Source organism: Vicugna pacos, chromosome 1 (genome assembly GCF_048564905.1).
Source record: "Vicugna pacos chromosome 1, VicPac4, whole genome shotgun sequence".
Taxonomy (NCBI): domain Eukaryota; kingdom Metazoa; phylum Chordata; class Mammalia; order Artiodactyla; family Camelidae; genus Vicugna; species Vicugna pacos.
This window is the reverse complement of record NC_132987.1, coordinates 62873759-62888536: the sequence shown is the minus strand read 5'-3', so window position 1 is coordinate 62888536 and position 14778 is coordinate 62873759. Positions and strand designations below refer to the sequence as shown.

Sequence of the window (14778 nt, the reverse complement as noted above, 5' to 3'; positions counted from 1 at the left end):
CACGAGCACAGCAATCCCTGGGGAGCCAAGAGGTGTGGCAGGGGAGGGCTGGGAGCCCAGCCTCCTTGCCAACAAGGCTGCAGGCCGGCCACCACAGACACAGCAACCCTGTGATTACCACCCTGCCCTCCGGGTGGGAAGGGAAGGCACGGAAGGAAGAAGAGAGGACAACACACGGGAAGGGACAAAGCCCATCCAAAAATAGCAGGGCCAATCCAAAGAAAGAAACGCCTCTCCTCCCTACCCTCCAGCCACGGACCGACCGGCTGAGGTCAAGAGGCAGGGTGGGGAACGCCTGGCATCCGGACCCCCTGCTGCTGTCCCCCAACACCCATGGGCCCTCTGGGTCCCGCATGCCCCTCCGCAGAACAGTCTCAGACACCAAGCCCACAGCTGGACACTGGACTCTGCTCTCCACACCTCTTCAGAGGTGCTCATTAACTAAGGTGAAGGTGGAGAAGCAGTGCACAGTGGAACAGACTCACGTCCAAGGCCAGGTTTACACCGTGACCACGCCCTCCCAGTGGACCCTGAGTAGGGCCAGACTGGCAGGAGGTCACTCCCTCTGCTCCTTTCCTTTTCCCGACACAGCCCCTCACTCAGAAGCCTCCCCAGACCCATTTCTGAGAGTGAACGCAGAGCCAAGCCCACCTCCCTTTGTTACAGGTATGGCTGAGGGAAGAGCCAGGCCTGGAAGAAAGGGCTCCCTTGATCACTGCTGGAAGTCCTGACGCCAAGTCTCAGAAAGGCTTTGCTACTGCGTAAGGGGGAGTCAGGAGTGCAGACTATGCATAAGAAAGAAAGACCACCTTGGGAACAACATTCCAAGCACAGAAGCAGCATCCTCTCAACAAAGGTCAACTCTGACACCAGAGATGCCGCCACCCTGCCCACCGTCCCCCTTGAGGCTCAGTGGGGTGGAGGTGCCAGCAGTCCAGAGCTTCTCTGGCCACACACCTCCTTTTCCCCTCCAAGAACAGCCTAGAGTCTTTATAGCAACAGGAGGGTGCAGCCCCTGCAGCATAGACAGGCACCTCTAGCAGGATGCCTGTCAGCGTCCTGGGACAGGCAAGCTATGAAGCAGCACCTGGGAAACCGAGGCCTGGGCTGAGAATCGCCTAAGGCGGCCCCAGCTCTACTTGGGACCAGCCTCCGGAAACCTCAGCCCCTTGTCCCAGTCCTGGCCTACCAAGTCCCGAAATGGCTGACAAATGTGGCTTAAATTCTGCTCAAAACACCATCCTACGCACTTCTCTCTGGGTGTCCCCGGCAGCCCCTGGCCTTAAGGGACAACACATACCCTTTGCTCCCCCTCCCCCACCTACTACAGGAAGCAGAGGCCCCAGGGACCAGGCCAGGCCAAGGGCCTGCACAAGGACTTCAAAACCTCTGTCTTCCTGCCCCACTTCGTGAAAACAGAACATCGAAGTACTGCCAGCCATCCCAGCCTCCCAGTAAGACCCTCTGGAAAAGAGTGGTCATCCTCTGTCCCTCACAGTCCAGTCAGAGCCTCACAAGTGGGTCACAGAGTATCTGGTGTTCTCTCTGTGCTCACTGCCTGGTACCCCAAAAAGCACGGAGTCTAACGAATCAGGCAGAGCCAGGGGCAAGGGCACTGCCAGACTCTGGACTAGGAAACAAACACCGGGGACAGCTTCCACAAGAAGGAATCCCAGCCTAGCAGAAAAGCACAGACAGGAGACAGCTGAGCACGGGGCTAAGGAGAGACGGCGAAACAGACTAAGACCCACACACGTACAAACCCAGACCCAAAGGGACACCCACAGAGAGCCCATCCACCCGGAGACATGGAGACAGAGCCTGCCAAACAAACACACTTCGGGCACTGAGGAAACAAGGGGGCAGTTAAAGCTCTGGTACCACCGACACACAGGCCCACTCCCAAAGCCTCACCGGCTGTTGTGCCTCCTGCCCCTCACCTCCCACCTTCTGAGCAGCTCCAGGGACCAAGGGCAGGCCCTGTGGTCCAAGTCAGGCTGGTGGCCCTGGGGGGGAGTCCGGCAAGCCCACACTGGCAGGCAGCAGTGGAGGCAGCAGCTGGGCCAACCCTAGCCGGTGACGGAAGGGCGGGGCAGGGCCTGCCCACGTGGCCTCCCAGGAGGAGCGGCTCCCTGACCCCTCCTGCTCCCCGGCCCCTCCTGCTCCCCACCTCGCTCCGGTGGTGACCCAGGGCGCCAGCTCCAGAGACAAGTGCCCCAGAAACCCATGAAGCCCCTGAGTCACCCCCTGGGGAACACTGGGCCCTGGTACATGGGCCCTCACTGAGAGCAAGGGATGGAGGAAAAAAAGACCTGGGGACCACAGGGCACAAGAGGGGTCAGGTCCAAGGCCCTCTGGCTCCTGGAGCTGGGAATGGTTGTAGGCTCAGACTCTAGCCAAAGGTCCTACCATGCACCTCCAGAAGGGCCCTCACCCCAATCTTCCTATTTCCAGAATGCTCCCCAGACTGCCACACTGCAGTCCCTCCCCTCAGCTCCAAACCACAGACTATATTCCTTCCTGTCTCCAGGCTTCTCTCCTTCCAGCAGCTTTCTGCTTCTGTCCACCACTAACTCCCCAACCATGCCTCACCTCCCCTCAACCTGTTGGTATGTCATTTTTATTCCCAGATACTGGACCCTAAGGGAGTCCTGGCCTGCAGAAGAGATGCCAGGGCCACAGCAGGTACAGGTCATGCTCCTCCACAGCCGGCTCCAGGATCCACTCCATCACTCTGACTCAGACCCAGAGGCTCTCCCTCTCACCAATCCCCCATGAAGCACAAGGTTCAACCAAAGGCCCCAGACCCCCGAATCTGAAGTCCAGGTAGAAAGGGCTCTGTAGGAAGCAGTCCCTGCTCCCATCCCTGCCTGGCTCCAAGTCAGAGGAGTCAGAGGAGCCAGGAGTGCAGGGAATTTCCTCTGCCTCGCTCCTCTTCCTGGTCCTCCATGCTCACCCACTACCGCAAAAGCAGCTGTAGCCTGCCCTGCCTCAACCAGTTCCTCAGACACCCTGGGGATCAGATAACAAAGGGTGGGGTGAGTGGTAGGTGGAGCCTCCACAGGGGGGCGGGTTTGAACCTCAGGGGCTGCAGGTAGGAGACGTGACTCATGAGATGCTGCCTGCAGGCAGACATGTGTTGCCAGGTGTGAGGGAGAGGGAGCCGTCAGGAATAGAGACCCTGCCAGGGCAGCCTGGGGACAAAGGAGCCAGGGTGGGAGGCTCAGCAAAGGATGGAGGGGAGCTCTGGGAGGGAGCAGTGGGGCACAGTGGGAGAGCAGAGGCTGCTCTGAGCTACTGAAGGGCACCCAGGTGGGAGTCCAGAGTCCTTATCCAGGGAGGGGGAAGAGGGGGTAGGATAAGAGGAGGACCGTCCAGGAGTCCCAGAGTCCCCGGTTGGGCCCTGAGGCCATGCTGCCCCGCTTTCTATGCCTCGCCATAATGGTAGTTTGGTCCTGCCTGACCCACACAGTCAGGGCTGGAGCCAAGTGGGAAAAGGGTGACAGAGGAGGCGCCAGGCAGAGAAAACCCCTCTGAGCCACAGTACCTGCATACCTAATGTCAAGCACTCAGGAGTGGACCAGGCCTGCTCCCCTCTTGCTGCAGGAGCCCATGTGTTGTCACAGGGACAGAAGAACTCTCAGCCCCAGGCCCTTCCATCCTGTGCCCTTCAAGGCAGTGCAGGTGCAGCCCCGACGCTCCCTACCTCCCCTCGATGACAGTGATGACATCGTTCATCTGGATGTGCAACTTGTCTGGTTCCTCAAAGTCCTGAAGGGCCCGCATGTCAGTGGGCTGGGCCTGGGGGGCAGAGAGAGCTCATTGTCCACCCTGGGACTGATCCCTGTTTGGAAACCTCAGCCTCTGTGAGCAGACCAGTCCTCACCTCCAGCAGGAAGTCCCGCAGGGCCACAAACGTGGGTCTGTCCTCTGGCTTATGAGCCCAGCACTGGACCATGACATTGTAGATGTCCTGGGGGCAGTCCTCGGGCCGGGGCAGACGCTCTCCCTCCTTGTCAATCTTATGCAGGATCTGGTGGTGGAGTGGTGCAGTGTGAGAACAAGAAGAGCACCCGCCCCCACCTTGCCCCCACCCATGGAACAGCTGGAACTACAGGCTGCCATGCCTGCACCCTGGGCTCAGAGCCAGAGCTCTGCCACTGCCCTGGGCCTCTGACCCTCATCCCCAGGTCTGGGGCCTCCAAACAAGGGGCTAGAGCATAGGCAAGATGGCGAGCAAGCCCCAGGCCACTGCTCCTGACCACAGGGGCCGTGCCCCTTGCTCAGCTATCTGAAGGGTTGTGCTGACACAAGACATGGTTAATGGGGACTCCAGCAAGGCTGGGTTATGAGCCAGGGAGCAAATCAACCCCCAGCCGCCCTGTGGGGAGCACAGCCCCAGCCCTCTCACCTGACTGCCATTGAGGCCAATCCAGGGCTCCTGGCCATAGGTAAACATCTCCCACAGCGTCACCCCGAACATCCAGGTGTCGCTGGCATGGGAAAATGTGCGAGTCTTCAGGCTCTCGGGGGCACACCTGGCAAAGGCAGGGGTAAAAGAGGAGGCCTCTCAGAGCACACCCGCCCCTGCGTCAGCCCCAGTGGACCTAAAATGCTCATGTGTTGTTGCCCCATGTGCCCAGTACAGTAGGTACCAGGGACAAAGTGTGGACAGGGCAGGGGCGTCTCAACTATGGGGTGCATAGACTTGGACAACATCATCGCCGCTCAGGTCTTTTATCCACACGTAGCCTGGGGTGGGAAGAGGGGGACGGGAAGAGGGGGACCTTCCCACATCAGGGAAGCAGAGGCTCCAGGAGGGGCGAAAGGGGTGGCGCGGCAGGGATAAGATCTCAGGCTGTTTTCTAACTGTGGTGGGAGGATGACAATTTCCAGATTTTGGGCAGGATCCGAGGATTTGGGTCATTTCAGCAGGAAGGTGTGGGTGGGAAATTTGGATAGGGCCTGGGGAAGAAGCAAAATGGGCGGGAACAGTCACACGCACTTCACCCAAATATCCTCACTCCCTCTGGGGCCCCCTTTTGGGTGAGGGAGAAAATGCCACTCCAGTGAAGCTAGCAAAGTGGTATTCATTCAGGACAGACTGAGGCACAGAGAGTGAGGAGGAAGCCAGCCTCGATGGGAGAATCAAAGGCCTCTTGTGGGACTAGAGAGCTGGCCCTGCCACTCAAAGGGGATGGTAACCCAGGGAAAGTCACCCAAGACCTCTTAAGTCCCATGTTCCTCACCTGTGAAATGGGGATAAAAATAATTTGCTCACTTTACACAGTTTAAGGGGGCCACACAAGAAAAGCTGACCTTACAGTTTACCATTCAAATCAGGATGCCTGAGTATGAAAGGGGGTGCTATTAATTACTCCAGGACATCAGCCATGAACCAGAATGCATGGTCACCCAAGGTATAAGGTCAGCAATTAATTAGGGTGATTGTACATCCTGAGTTAGAACGGTTTTCTGGCTGGTAGAACTGGACTGACTCCTCCCACTCTAAAGCAAGGAGATCATACTCCTTTGTGTGCCTCTGATAGCAGAGGATCATGACGGTCTCAGCACAGGATAAGCTCACACAGGAGCCAGGGCAGGGCCAGGTACACCCCAGTGTGCAGGTAAACATCCTGCCACAGTCTGTAAGGCCCTGTGTGCCCCCAACTCTACCTGGAACATGCTTACCAACTAGTTTCTGCCTGGCTAAATTCTGGAATTTTAGGAGCTTAACACTGGGTCCTCCAGAAAGCCTCTATGGGTCCCCACAACACTTATCCCTGTGCATTCCAGCACCTGGCACGTGGGCCATCGAGAATTTCTGGATGGATGAGTGAATGGATGGCCACACAAGGGCACCCCAGGCCGTGAAGAGACAAGGGCTGATGGGAGTACAGAAGGTCCTGGAAGCTCTGAGGCCTGGGTGCGTAGGGATCACGGCAGGGCAGAGTGGGGTCCAGGCCCTTTGAGCCAGCAGCCCCTGCCCCTCACCAGGCAAAGGGCACCTTGCGATGCTCCTGCATGACATAGTGGTCGTCATTCTGGGGCAGAGCTCGCATCAGCCCGAAGTCCCCGATCTTGACCAGGTCACGGGTGGCCAACAACAGATTGCGGGCGGCCAGGTCACGGTGAATAAAGCGCTTGGACTCCAGGTAGCCCATGCCCTCAGCCACCTGCACAGCGTAGCGGCTCAGAGTACCCAGAAGGAAGTGGCCCTGGTGCTTGCGCAGCCGGTCCAACAATGATCCCAGAGGCGCCAGCTCTGTCACCTGAGGCCACAGAGGAGGAGGGAGAAATAAGTGTGGCTGAGCCCTGCCCCTTCCTCAGCCCCTTCCCTGGAGGCCTGCCAGAGCCACCCTCCTTGCTCCTTCCTGGTCTGTCCTCCAGGGACCTCCAGGAGTCCTACAGCCTCCCAGGCCTCTTCCTCCAGGCAATGTAGGAAACTGAGGCCCAGAGAAGCAACCCAGAATCTCAGGTTAGCAATGCCAAAAACTAAACTCTGGGGCCAGTCCCTCCCATGGGTGCAACTCTCTGCCAGTGAACACAAGCAAAATCCGGACGTGGACGGAGCTCCAACAGACACAATCAGTGCTGGGTTAGGCCTGTGAGTCCCTCTGCCACATCAGGCTGGGACCAAAGCAAGATCTGGAGGACCTGTGACCTTTGTCAGGATGGACGGAGTAACCCCAGTACAGGCAGGAGGAGAGGTGGACCTGCGGGCCCAGAACAACAGGCCCCTCCCTGCCCCCTGCACCCCTCTGCCCACAGTACTCACCATCTTCATGGGCGGTGTGAGCACCACACCATAGAGGCGAATGAGGTTTCGGTGGTCGAGCGAGTGCATGGCGTTGACCTCCCGGATGAAGTCGTCCATGGCCTCTGGCTGGCTCAGTACATCGGGCTTCAGGCACTTCACAGCAACACTCACCTGGACAGAGTGGAGATGGCAGGCAGTCAGGACAGGCTCCAGCCCCCGACACTCTGGGCTGACCTGCTCCTCCCTCCAGCTTGGCTCAAACACCCCTGACTCAGACCTGCTCATCTGGAGGGGTGAGTGTGTCACAGAAGCCTGTGGCCTGGTTAGGGGAGGGCAGGTGGCTGACCCACAATGGCCACAAGCTAGGCCTCCTGTTCCTATGGGAATGCCTGGGTGACTACCATAAGGGAAGAGATGAGGCATGATGATAGGATATTAAAGTGTTGCAATAAAAAATATTTTTGGTGTAGAAGGAAAATGCTTTAAATATAATGCCATGGGGGAGGGTATAGCTCAGTGGTAGAGTGCATGCCTAGCATGTATGAGGTCCTCGGTTCAACCCTCAGTATCTCAATTAAAAAAAATGAATAAATAAACCTAATAACCCCCCACAAAGCTTATATATATATATATAGCCATAAAATTAATCTACAGTGACAGAAGTCAGAAGAGTGGTTTCCCTATTCTGGGAAGGGGAATACTCAAGGGAGCATTCAGGTAGGGACTACTCAGAGGAAGAGGCCTGAGGGGTTCCGGGGTGATAGAGATCCCAATCTATATCCCAATCTGGGTGGTGGTTGCACGGGCCCATGCACAGGTGAAAATTCACTGAGTTGCATACTCAAGAACTGTATGCTTTACTGCGCACATGCTATCTATCCCTCTGGGTGAAAAAATTTTAAATACTATACTAAGATGAAAGGGCAAGATTTAAAAAATTGAATTCAAAATTTGTATCTTAATTAAATTCAACAAAATACCTGAGGAGTGAAAAGGGTGGAAATGCTAACTCTATTTCCTCTGAGTGGTGGGATTACAGGCAATTTTTTCCTTATTTTTAAAAGTTTTCAAACTTTTATTACAAGTAAATTAGTTTTACAATTGAGAAAAGAAATAGACGTGTCTAGTTAAACCTGAGCACGGATGGACCCTAGGACAGGCCACGCTGGATCTGTCCCCATCCCTCTTCACATCCCAGGAGAGGGGACAGATCCACCTTAGAGGGCAGAGTGTGGCCTCTGCCAGAGTTCCTTAGGAGCCTTCCCCTCAGCCACCCCACAGGACCCAGAAAGCTCACCGTCTTCCCTGAGGGGGCGTCCCACTCGCCCCTGCGCACCACACCAAAGGAGCCATCTCCCAGCTTCTCGAAGAGATTCAAGTCCTTCTCCCCAATGAGGCAGGTAAGGCTCTGCAGGGACCCCTCCCCTGCTGGGCCCCCAGGGGTAGGCGAGGTCTTCCGGAAGGTGCTCTGAGAGTGATGAGGGGGGAACTCAGCCTCCAGCCGCTTTCCACTGAACATCTGTTTGAAGGCAGCCAGGGGCCAGATGGAACCCTGAGGCCCCAGAGCTAGTCACTCAGTCCTGCCCCACCGGGTCCTCAGCTAGGCCTCCAGGTCCTAGCTTAGCCAAAATTCCAGGGGGCAGCCCCTGGGAGGCCCACGCCCCCTCCCAACCACATCCTCAAACGGGAACCACCCCCCTACCCAGAGAGGCCTCAGGATTTGTGCCAGAAATGGACAGCCAGGCATGTAGCCTGTGGCTGCTGTGGCCCCACACCCAGCTGTGGGGTCAGGAACAGCCCGAAACCACTCCATACTCCACCTTCTGCCCCACTCATCCCTCTCTGTACCCCTACCCGGCACAGACTCCAGCCCCTCACCCGAGCAGGTGGGCAGGAGACTGAGGGGCCCTCACAAACACCTCCTGTACCATTTTTAGCCCTGGCCCCTTCTCTGAGTTGCCCATTTGGCGCTGTCTGTCTCCACCCTCCCCAGGGAGTCGGCTGCCCTTCATCCTGCCAAGTGAGAGGATAATTTGAGCCTGAGGTTGGACGGTGAGTGTGTGTTTGGGGAGGGGGGCGGGGTAGATGAAGCAAGGCCTTACTGGGGAGGGCCTGGGAAGACAGCTAGACTTCTGGAGGGAGAGCCTAGAGCTGAGGGCTCAGAAAGAGGAAAGGTTGGAGAGGATTCTGTAACCTGGGCTGGAGAGGGAGGGGGCCAAAGGTCAGGGGACAGGAGGGAAGCCCTAGGGTCAGAGTGGCCTGTTGGTTTGACTTGGTCACCCCACCGGGGCATGCAAAGCCTTGGCTTCAGGCCACACACTTTGCCCAGTTGGGCCCCCGACCCTCAAGGTTGGCAGAGGCTTGTCTGTATAGAGTGAGGGGATCTCCAATCTGAGGGCCTCTTCTGGCCACCGTTCCATCCTTCTTTCCAGTAACTGGAATCCCTTATGTTTGCATGCAACATTCAGTTGACAAGCTCCTTTACAGCCTTTCTCTCCTGGGACCCTCCCTACAGCCCCAAGAGGTGAGCTGGGCAAGTGTGGCCGGCAAGGTTTTACTGAAGACATGCCTCAAGCCTGGAGATGTTCCCTGACTGGCCTGGGGACCTCCTGTGAGTCAGTGGTAGATCCAAGACCCCCTGACTGAATCGTGCACACAGTACAGCTCTTTCCTTCTGCCTTCACCAGCCCCAACACACTCATCCTTCCCTAAAACCTGGGCAAGGGACCAGAACAGTGTCCCCAGAAAAGGCCACAGGATCCCAAGAGACAGCCCCTTTGCCAGATCACAGCCAGAAAATCTCTGCTGCCCAATCCCAGTCCAGCTGTTCTGCCCTGCCCGCCCCCCACCTCAGCCCTGAGGCCAGAAGTGGGGAGGGAAGGCCCGGCTGGTTCACTTCCTCTCGCATTGTCTTCCAGACAATGGGCAAAGTTCCACTGAGTCACACCAGGGACTCACCACTCCACAGACCCAAATTAGGGCAAGGGGGATGGGGACAGGCTGGGGGGAAGGAAGCTGTCAGCAGGGCCGGTGGACAAGAGAAACCCTGCACAGACTAGGGAGGTGGGGGAGCAGGAAAGCAAAGATGTCCTAGGTCCAGACAGTCCCACCGCCCCACACTGGACACCGGCCCCAACACTCAGACAGAGCAAGGGCTCACGTTACGGCGCACTTGTCAACGAGCGCCTGTTCCCTGCCCAGCACGAGAGGACATGAAGCCACCACTGCACACAGGCCACTCAGTGCCAGCTCTGGCGGAGACAGACACTTAGCCAGGCAGCTCTAAAAGTACCCTGCCTGATAAGACCCCAGAGGAGGGAGGTCTGTACAAAGTGCGAGATTATAGTGCCAAGAACGGGGAAAGCTCCCAGGACAACATCAGAGCAAGCCCCAGTGGGCAGCCCCTCCCTCCTTGTCCACCCACCTTGCTCATCCATGACTTGCGTTTGCACATGGCCTTCCTCCTCTTCACAGCCTCCCACAGTCGCCGCTGGCCTGTGGGGAGGAAGGGGAACCCTGTGCTGCTTAGGCACTCACAACCCTCAGAGGTTGCTGCCTGTTGCAGGCTTCCTCGGTCCCCCTTGGGGGAGTCTACCACTAGATACTGCCTAAGGAAACAAGTCACCCCACCAACCAGGGGCCGCCATCAACCAGAGGGTCATTGCATTCCACTTCTAGGCAGTGGTTCTCAAACTGAATGGAAGTGTTTAACCACCAAAATTGAACAGTGGTGCTCTTATGCCAATTCTTAAGAAAAAAAATTAAGAAATCAAGGTAAAGGACAGAATTTTTCCCAATTTTGAGCTTCTCTCCCACAAAATTTTATTACGTAACTGGCATCAGACATCAACTCTCCAAGCTAAAAAGCAGCATAAATTAGTGTCTAATTTAGCATATTATTACTTATTTAGCTATTTTAGGTTGAATGTACTAAAAAGTTTTTAATGTTCTATAAGAAACACCGTGACTTCTAGATGCTACAGTCACTACTTTTAGGATAAATACATAAAAAAGAAATCAGTTCAACTTATGGAACAGATCTTTGTGAGAGAGACAGAAAAAGAAAGAGAGAGATTAAGAGACAAGAAGTAAACCATCTGAGGGTTTTTATCTTCCCTTCTCCACACAGATCTCTAGCCATCAACCCCTCTAGTGCTGAACAGTGAACAGAACAGCCTCAACTCTACATTTACAGAGGAGGAGATGGAAGAAACACATCCTACAAATATCTGCACAAACAAAACATAGTATGCAGTTAATCCTGAGTAGCCAGAGATATAAGACTCCTCCAACTCCAATTCACCTTCACAACTGCAAACCGGTCTCATGCATTCAGTGTGTGCAGTATCTACTGATGCCCACTGCCCCACCATGGGGGCTCTCGGATAGGCAGGGAGAGTTCTCAGCTCTGCCATCCAAAAGAATAAAGTGGGGAGGGCTCTTCCATGTGGTTGGCAGTCCTGAGGACAGACGAGGTAAATGGTCAGTGGGGCAATGACAAGTGAGGCCAACGCCCCCACCTACCAGGCCGGCCCATGCCAATCTTCTCCAGGTCCTCATTCTTGACATACTCGAAGTGGGACAGGCGGGTAACATTGAGGTCGTCACGGAGCCGCAGGAAATACTGCTGCAGCTGCACCTCGGACAGCAGCTCCAGCAACCAGCCTGTGCCCTCCTCTGGCTGCATGCTGCTGCTCCCCAGCCTCTGTGGGGAGAGAAGAAAGGCTCAGGGACCATGAGACGCAGGGAGGTAAGAGGTGACCTTGCCCTGTGCACTGGGTTCACCTACATCCTACTACGCTGCTGCAGGGAAGGATTCAAACCACCTTCCTGCTTCCCAAAGCAGCTGTACAGAAAAGACTGTACCCACCTGGCTTGCTTCCTGTGACAACAGGGGTAGAATTAGAGCAGATGGGATTCAGCCCAGGCCCTGGAGTTAGGGTCTTACTCCCCAAATCTCTCATCCATGGCTGAGTGGCCTGAGATCAAACTCTGTTCTCAGGGGTCTCCATTGGCTTTTTTTTTTTTTAAGTATAGTCAGTTACAATGTATCCATTTCTGGTGTACAGCATGTTTCAGTCATACATATATATATTCATTTTCATATTCTTTTTCATTATAGGTTACTACAAGATATTGAATACAGTTCCCTGTGCTTCACAGAAGAAATCTGTTTTTTTTAAATCTATTTTATATATAGTAGTATTTGCAAATCTCAAATTCCCAATTTATCCCCTTCCACCTGCTTTCCCCCTATAACAATAAGAAGTAGTCACTCCCATCGGCTCGTAAACTATCCTGGTATCACAAGCCTTTTGAGAATCTGAGAATAACTATCAATCGTGTCTCCAGGAAAATACATACATTCTTATTCATAAAGTTTTAATGAACAATTTTGGAAGGGATAGTGTCCCTTGAGACCTATCCATGAGCTACCCAGACCTGATGGACCCGACAGGGACTAGATGAGCTCCAGCTATGTCCCTCCCAATGCCTGACATCTCAGGAGCCTCCCCTGCCCCCGTCCAAAGACCACTCCACAAGCCACCACTTGAGCATCTGTGGGATCACAAGAGGGGAAGATGAGAGGGAAGGACAGAGGCTGGGGTGGGCTTTCAGACGTGGCCCAAGGATGCAGCAGTAATCAGCTGCAGTCAACAGCTGTCACAACAGACTGCGGCCCAGTACTGTCAAAGCTTTCAATTTTTTTCAAGAAAATACCAGAATTCTGAATATGTGAAATATTACCATTAAAAATTTTTTTGGAAAAAGTAATACATGCACATGGTAAAATATTCAAAAGGCACACAGGAGCCATAAAGTTTCACTCCCTGTCTTACTGCACAGCCACCAAGCTCTCCATCCCCAAGTCAGCTGCCATTAAGGGCTCTGACATATAAGGGCTCTGACAAGTCTTCCAGATTTGTTTTCCCCATACAAATATTCACCCATAACCCACACCATTTTGTTCCTTGTTTTCACTTGACATTGTATCTTCCTCCTGACTTCTGAACTATGTCAACTAATTCAAGTTTGAAATACACACATGCACACACATGGATATGCTTTGCTGGCCAAACAAAACCACAATCAGCCAAGGGGCCACCAGTGAGTGAGCACCAACCTACACCCTCTGGGGCCCAGAGAAAGAGGCCGGTGGTAGCCCCACAGCAAGGCAGCCTCGCTCACCTGACACCAGATCCATCCCTGTATGAGTAAGACCCCTCGGAGCTAAGGGCCTGTCAAGCCCCTGACCTGTGTTCAATCCCCACCAAAGAAGAGAGACATGAGCGAAAAGGCCAGCTGCCCTGAGATCCTCTCCTCCCAACTCAGAGGTGGCTCATCCCCCAGTTCTCATCACAGGTCATATTAAGAGAAGCAGGCACTCTCAGCCCAGGACCAGCATGAGTCTCCTGCCCCCAGTTCCCAGTGGGGCTGCCAACCCAGTGCCAGGAGCTCAGGCTCTCCCAGGCAGCACAAAGAGCAACAAATGGGAACGAGAAGCCCTCAGTTCAAATCCTGGCTCCTTCACCAAGGTGGCTGGGCCAGAAGAGTTTCCAAACTTTAAGCCGTAACCCTTTACTGGGATGGCGGACAGTTCTCACGAGGGCTGTACAGCCCCCTAGGGGACATTTTTGATTGTCACATGCTGGGGGACCACTAGGGTATTTAGTGGGTGGGTGGGGGACAAGAACACAGTCTCACACACTGTCCCAAAGCTCACACAACTTAATTCATGCAGGTGAAAAATTGTGTATAATCATCTTGAGAAGTGAATTCCACTGTCCATATGAAAAAGAAAGTATTTTTGCAGTTTTCATACTGAATTTTCCTGGAATAGAACTACTGTGTACAGTGAGGGAAAACTGGTCTTTTGTTTTGTTTAGAACTTACCAAAAGTTGTCCACTAATTCAGAAAAACGTCACTTGAGGCAGCCCAACCTTATTATTTCAAAACTCTCCTCTCGGTCAGCCCTTGTAGATGTTGCCTCCGTGGTGGTTCTGCCTGAGGTCTTAACATCTGACTACTTCATAATGCCACAGTGACATATTAGAATACATGAAATGTTATCACTGATCTCCTCTTATCTCTCTTATGTTACAGGAGGCATTATGTTGACTGAATACACACACACACATAAACACACACACACACACAGTAAACAAGTTATATTATATTTCTATTAATTTTATTTAAGAAGAATAAAAATTAACTAACACTTCAACTACAGTTAACTATATGTTGGGCACAAGTTCTAAACACTTAGCTATATTAACTCACTTATTCTCAACAAAGCCATCTGTTAACAGACAAGGGGGTGTGGGCTTAAGAAGGCAGGGTACCACCGCTTTCCAGAAGAAAACCCAAAGGTGCCCTGTGAAAATCACTAACCTAGGCAGCATCTTTCCGTAGCCTGACCAGACGGGGCCAGCCAGAACCACTCTCCTGTCCCTGGAGCAAAGTGATTCCACCCCTCACATGGCTCAGCTCAACATGGGGCTTGCAACGAGGGCAAGCGGTCTGAGGGCCCCCATCACTTCCTCCTCAGCCCCCAAGTCCCAGGGCTCCGGGCCCCTCATTCCACCTCCTCGGGAGTAGGAGGCAGCAACTCCTGAAACCAGCTCTGCCCTGGGTGGTGGGGGCCGAGGGAGGCTCAGAGATCCCTCCCCTGAAGAAGCTGCTTAGAAAGCAGTCTGGCCTGTTCCTTTTCCCTGAAATACCAGCTAACAAATCTCCCTGCTCCACTAGGTACTCCTCTCCCTGCTCCCCAACCCCAGACACAAGGCTGCTCTGCGTAGGGGTGTGTGAGAAGATGGGAAAGAACACTGGGATCCCAGTGAGAAAGCAGTCAGGGTGACCCTAGACAAGTCCCCACCATTCCCCTAAGCCCCCCTCCAACCCCAGTATCTTTGTGGAGCACAGAGCACTGCTGCGGTGGCCCCTAGCACAGCCCAGTCCACACACCTATGTCTAACACGTGTGGCTCCTGTGACTGGCACGCCTGCCACCCCGAACA

The 14778-nt window shown here is 54.3% G+C and overlaps 1 protein-coding gene across 10 annotated transcripts in view; it reads right to left on the bottom strand.

Moving 5' to 3' along the window:
• The window catches only part of TNK2 (tyrosine kinase non receptor 2), a 41393-nt gene that overhangs the window by 7921 nt on the left and 18694 nt on the right, over window positions 1–14778 (bottom strand). For 4 of the 10 annotated variants that reach the window (XM_031683422.2, XM_072963635.1, XM_031683433.2 and 1 more), the window contains exons 2-9: window positions 11285–11465; window positions 10185–10255; window positions 8058–8312; window positions 6779–6931; window positions 5995–6272; window positions 4412–4538; window positions 3887–4033; window positions 3707–3801 (exon numbers count right to left, since the gene is read on the bottom strand). In XM_031683422.2, coding sequence (XP_031539282.1) covers window positions 3707–3801; window positions 3887–4033; window positions 4412–4538; window positions 5995–6272; window positions 6779–6931; window positions 8058–8312; window positions 10185–10255; window positions 11285–11447 — 1289 coding nt within the window. In that variant the 5' untranslated portion in view covers window positions 11448–11465. Of the gene's footprint in view, window positions 1–3706; window positions 3802–3886; window positions 4034–4411; window positions 4539–5994; window positions 6273–6778; window positions 6932–8057; window positions 8313–10184; window positions 10256–11284; window positions 11468–14778 lie in introns of those variants that run through there. The other 6 variants (XM_072963642.1, XM_072963655.1, XM_072963675.1 and 3 more) reach the window with 3 other exon arrangements.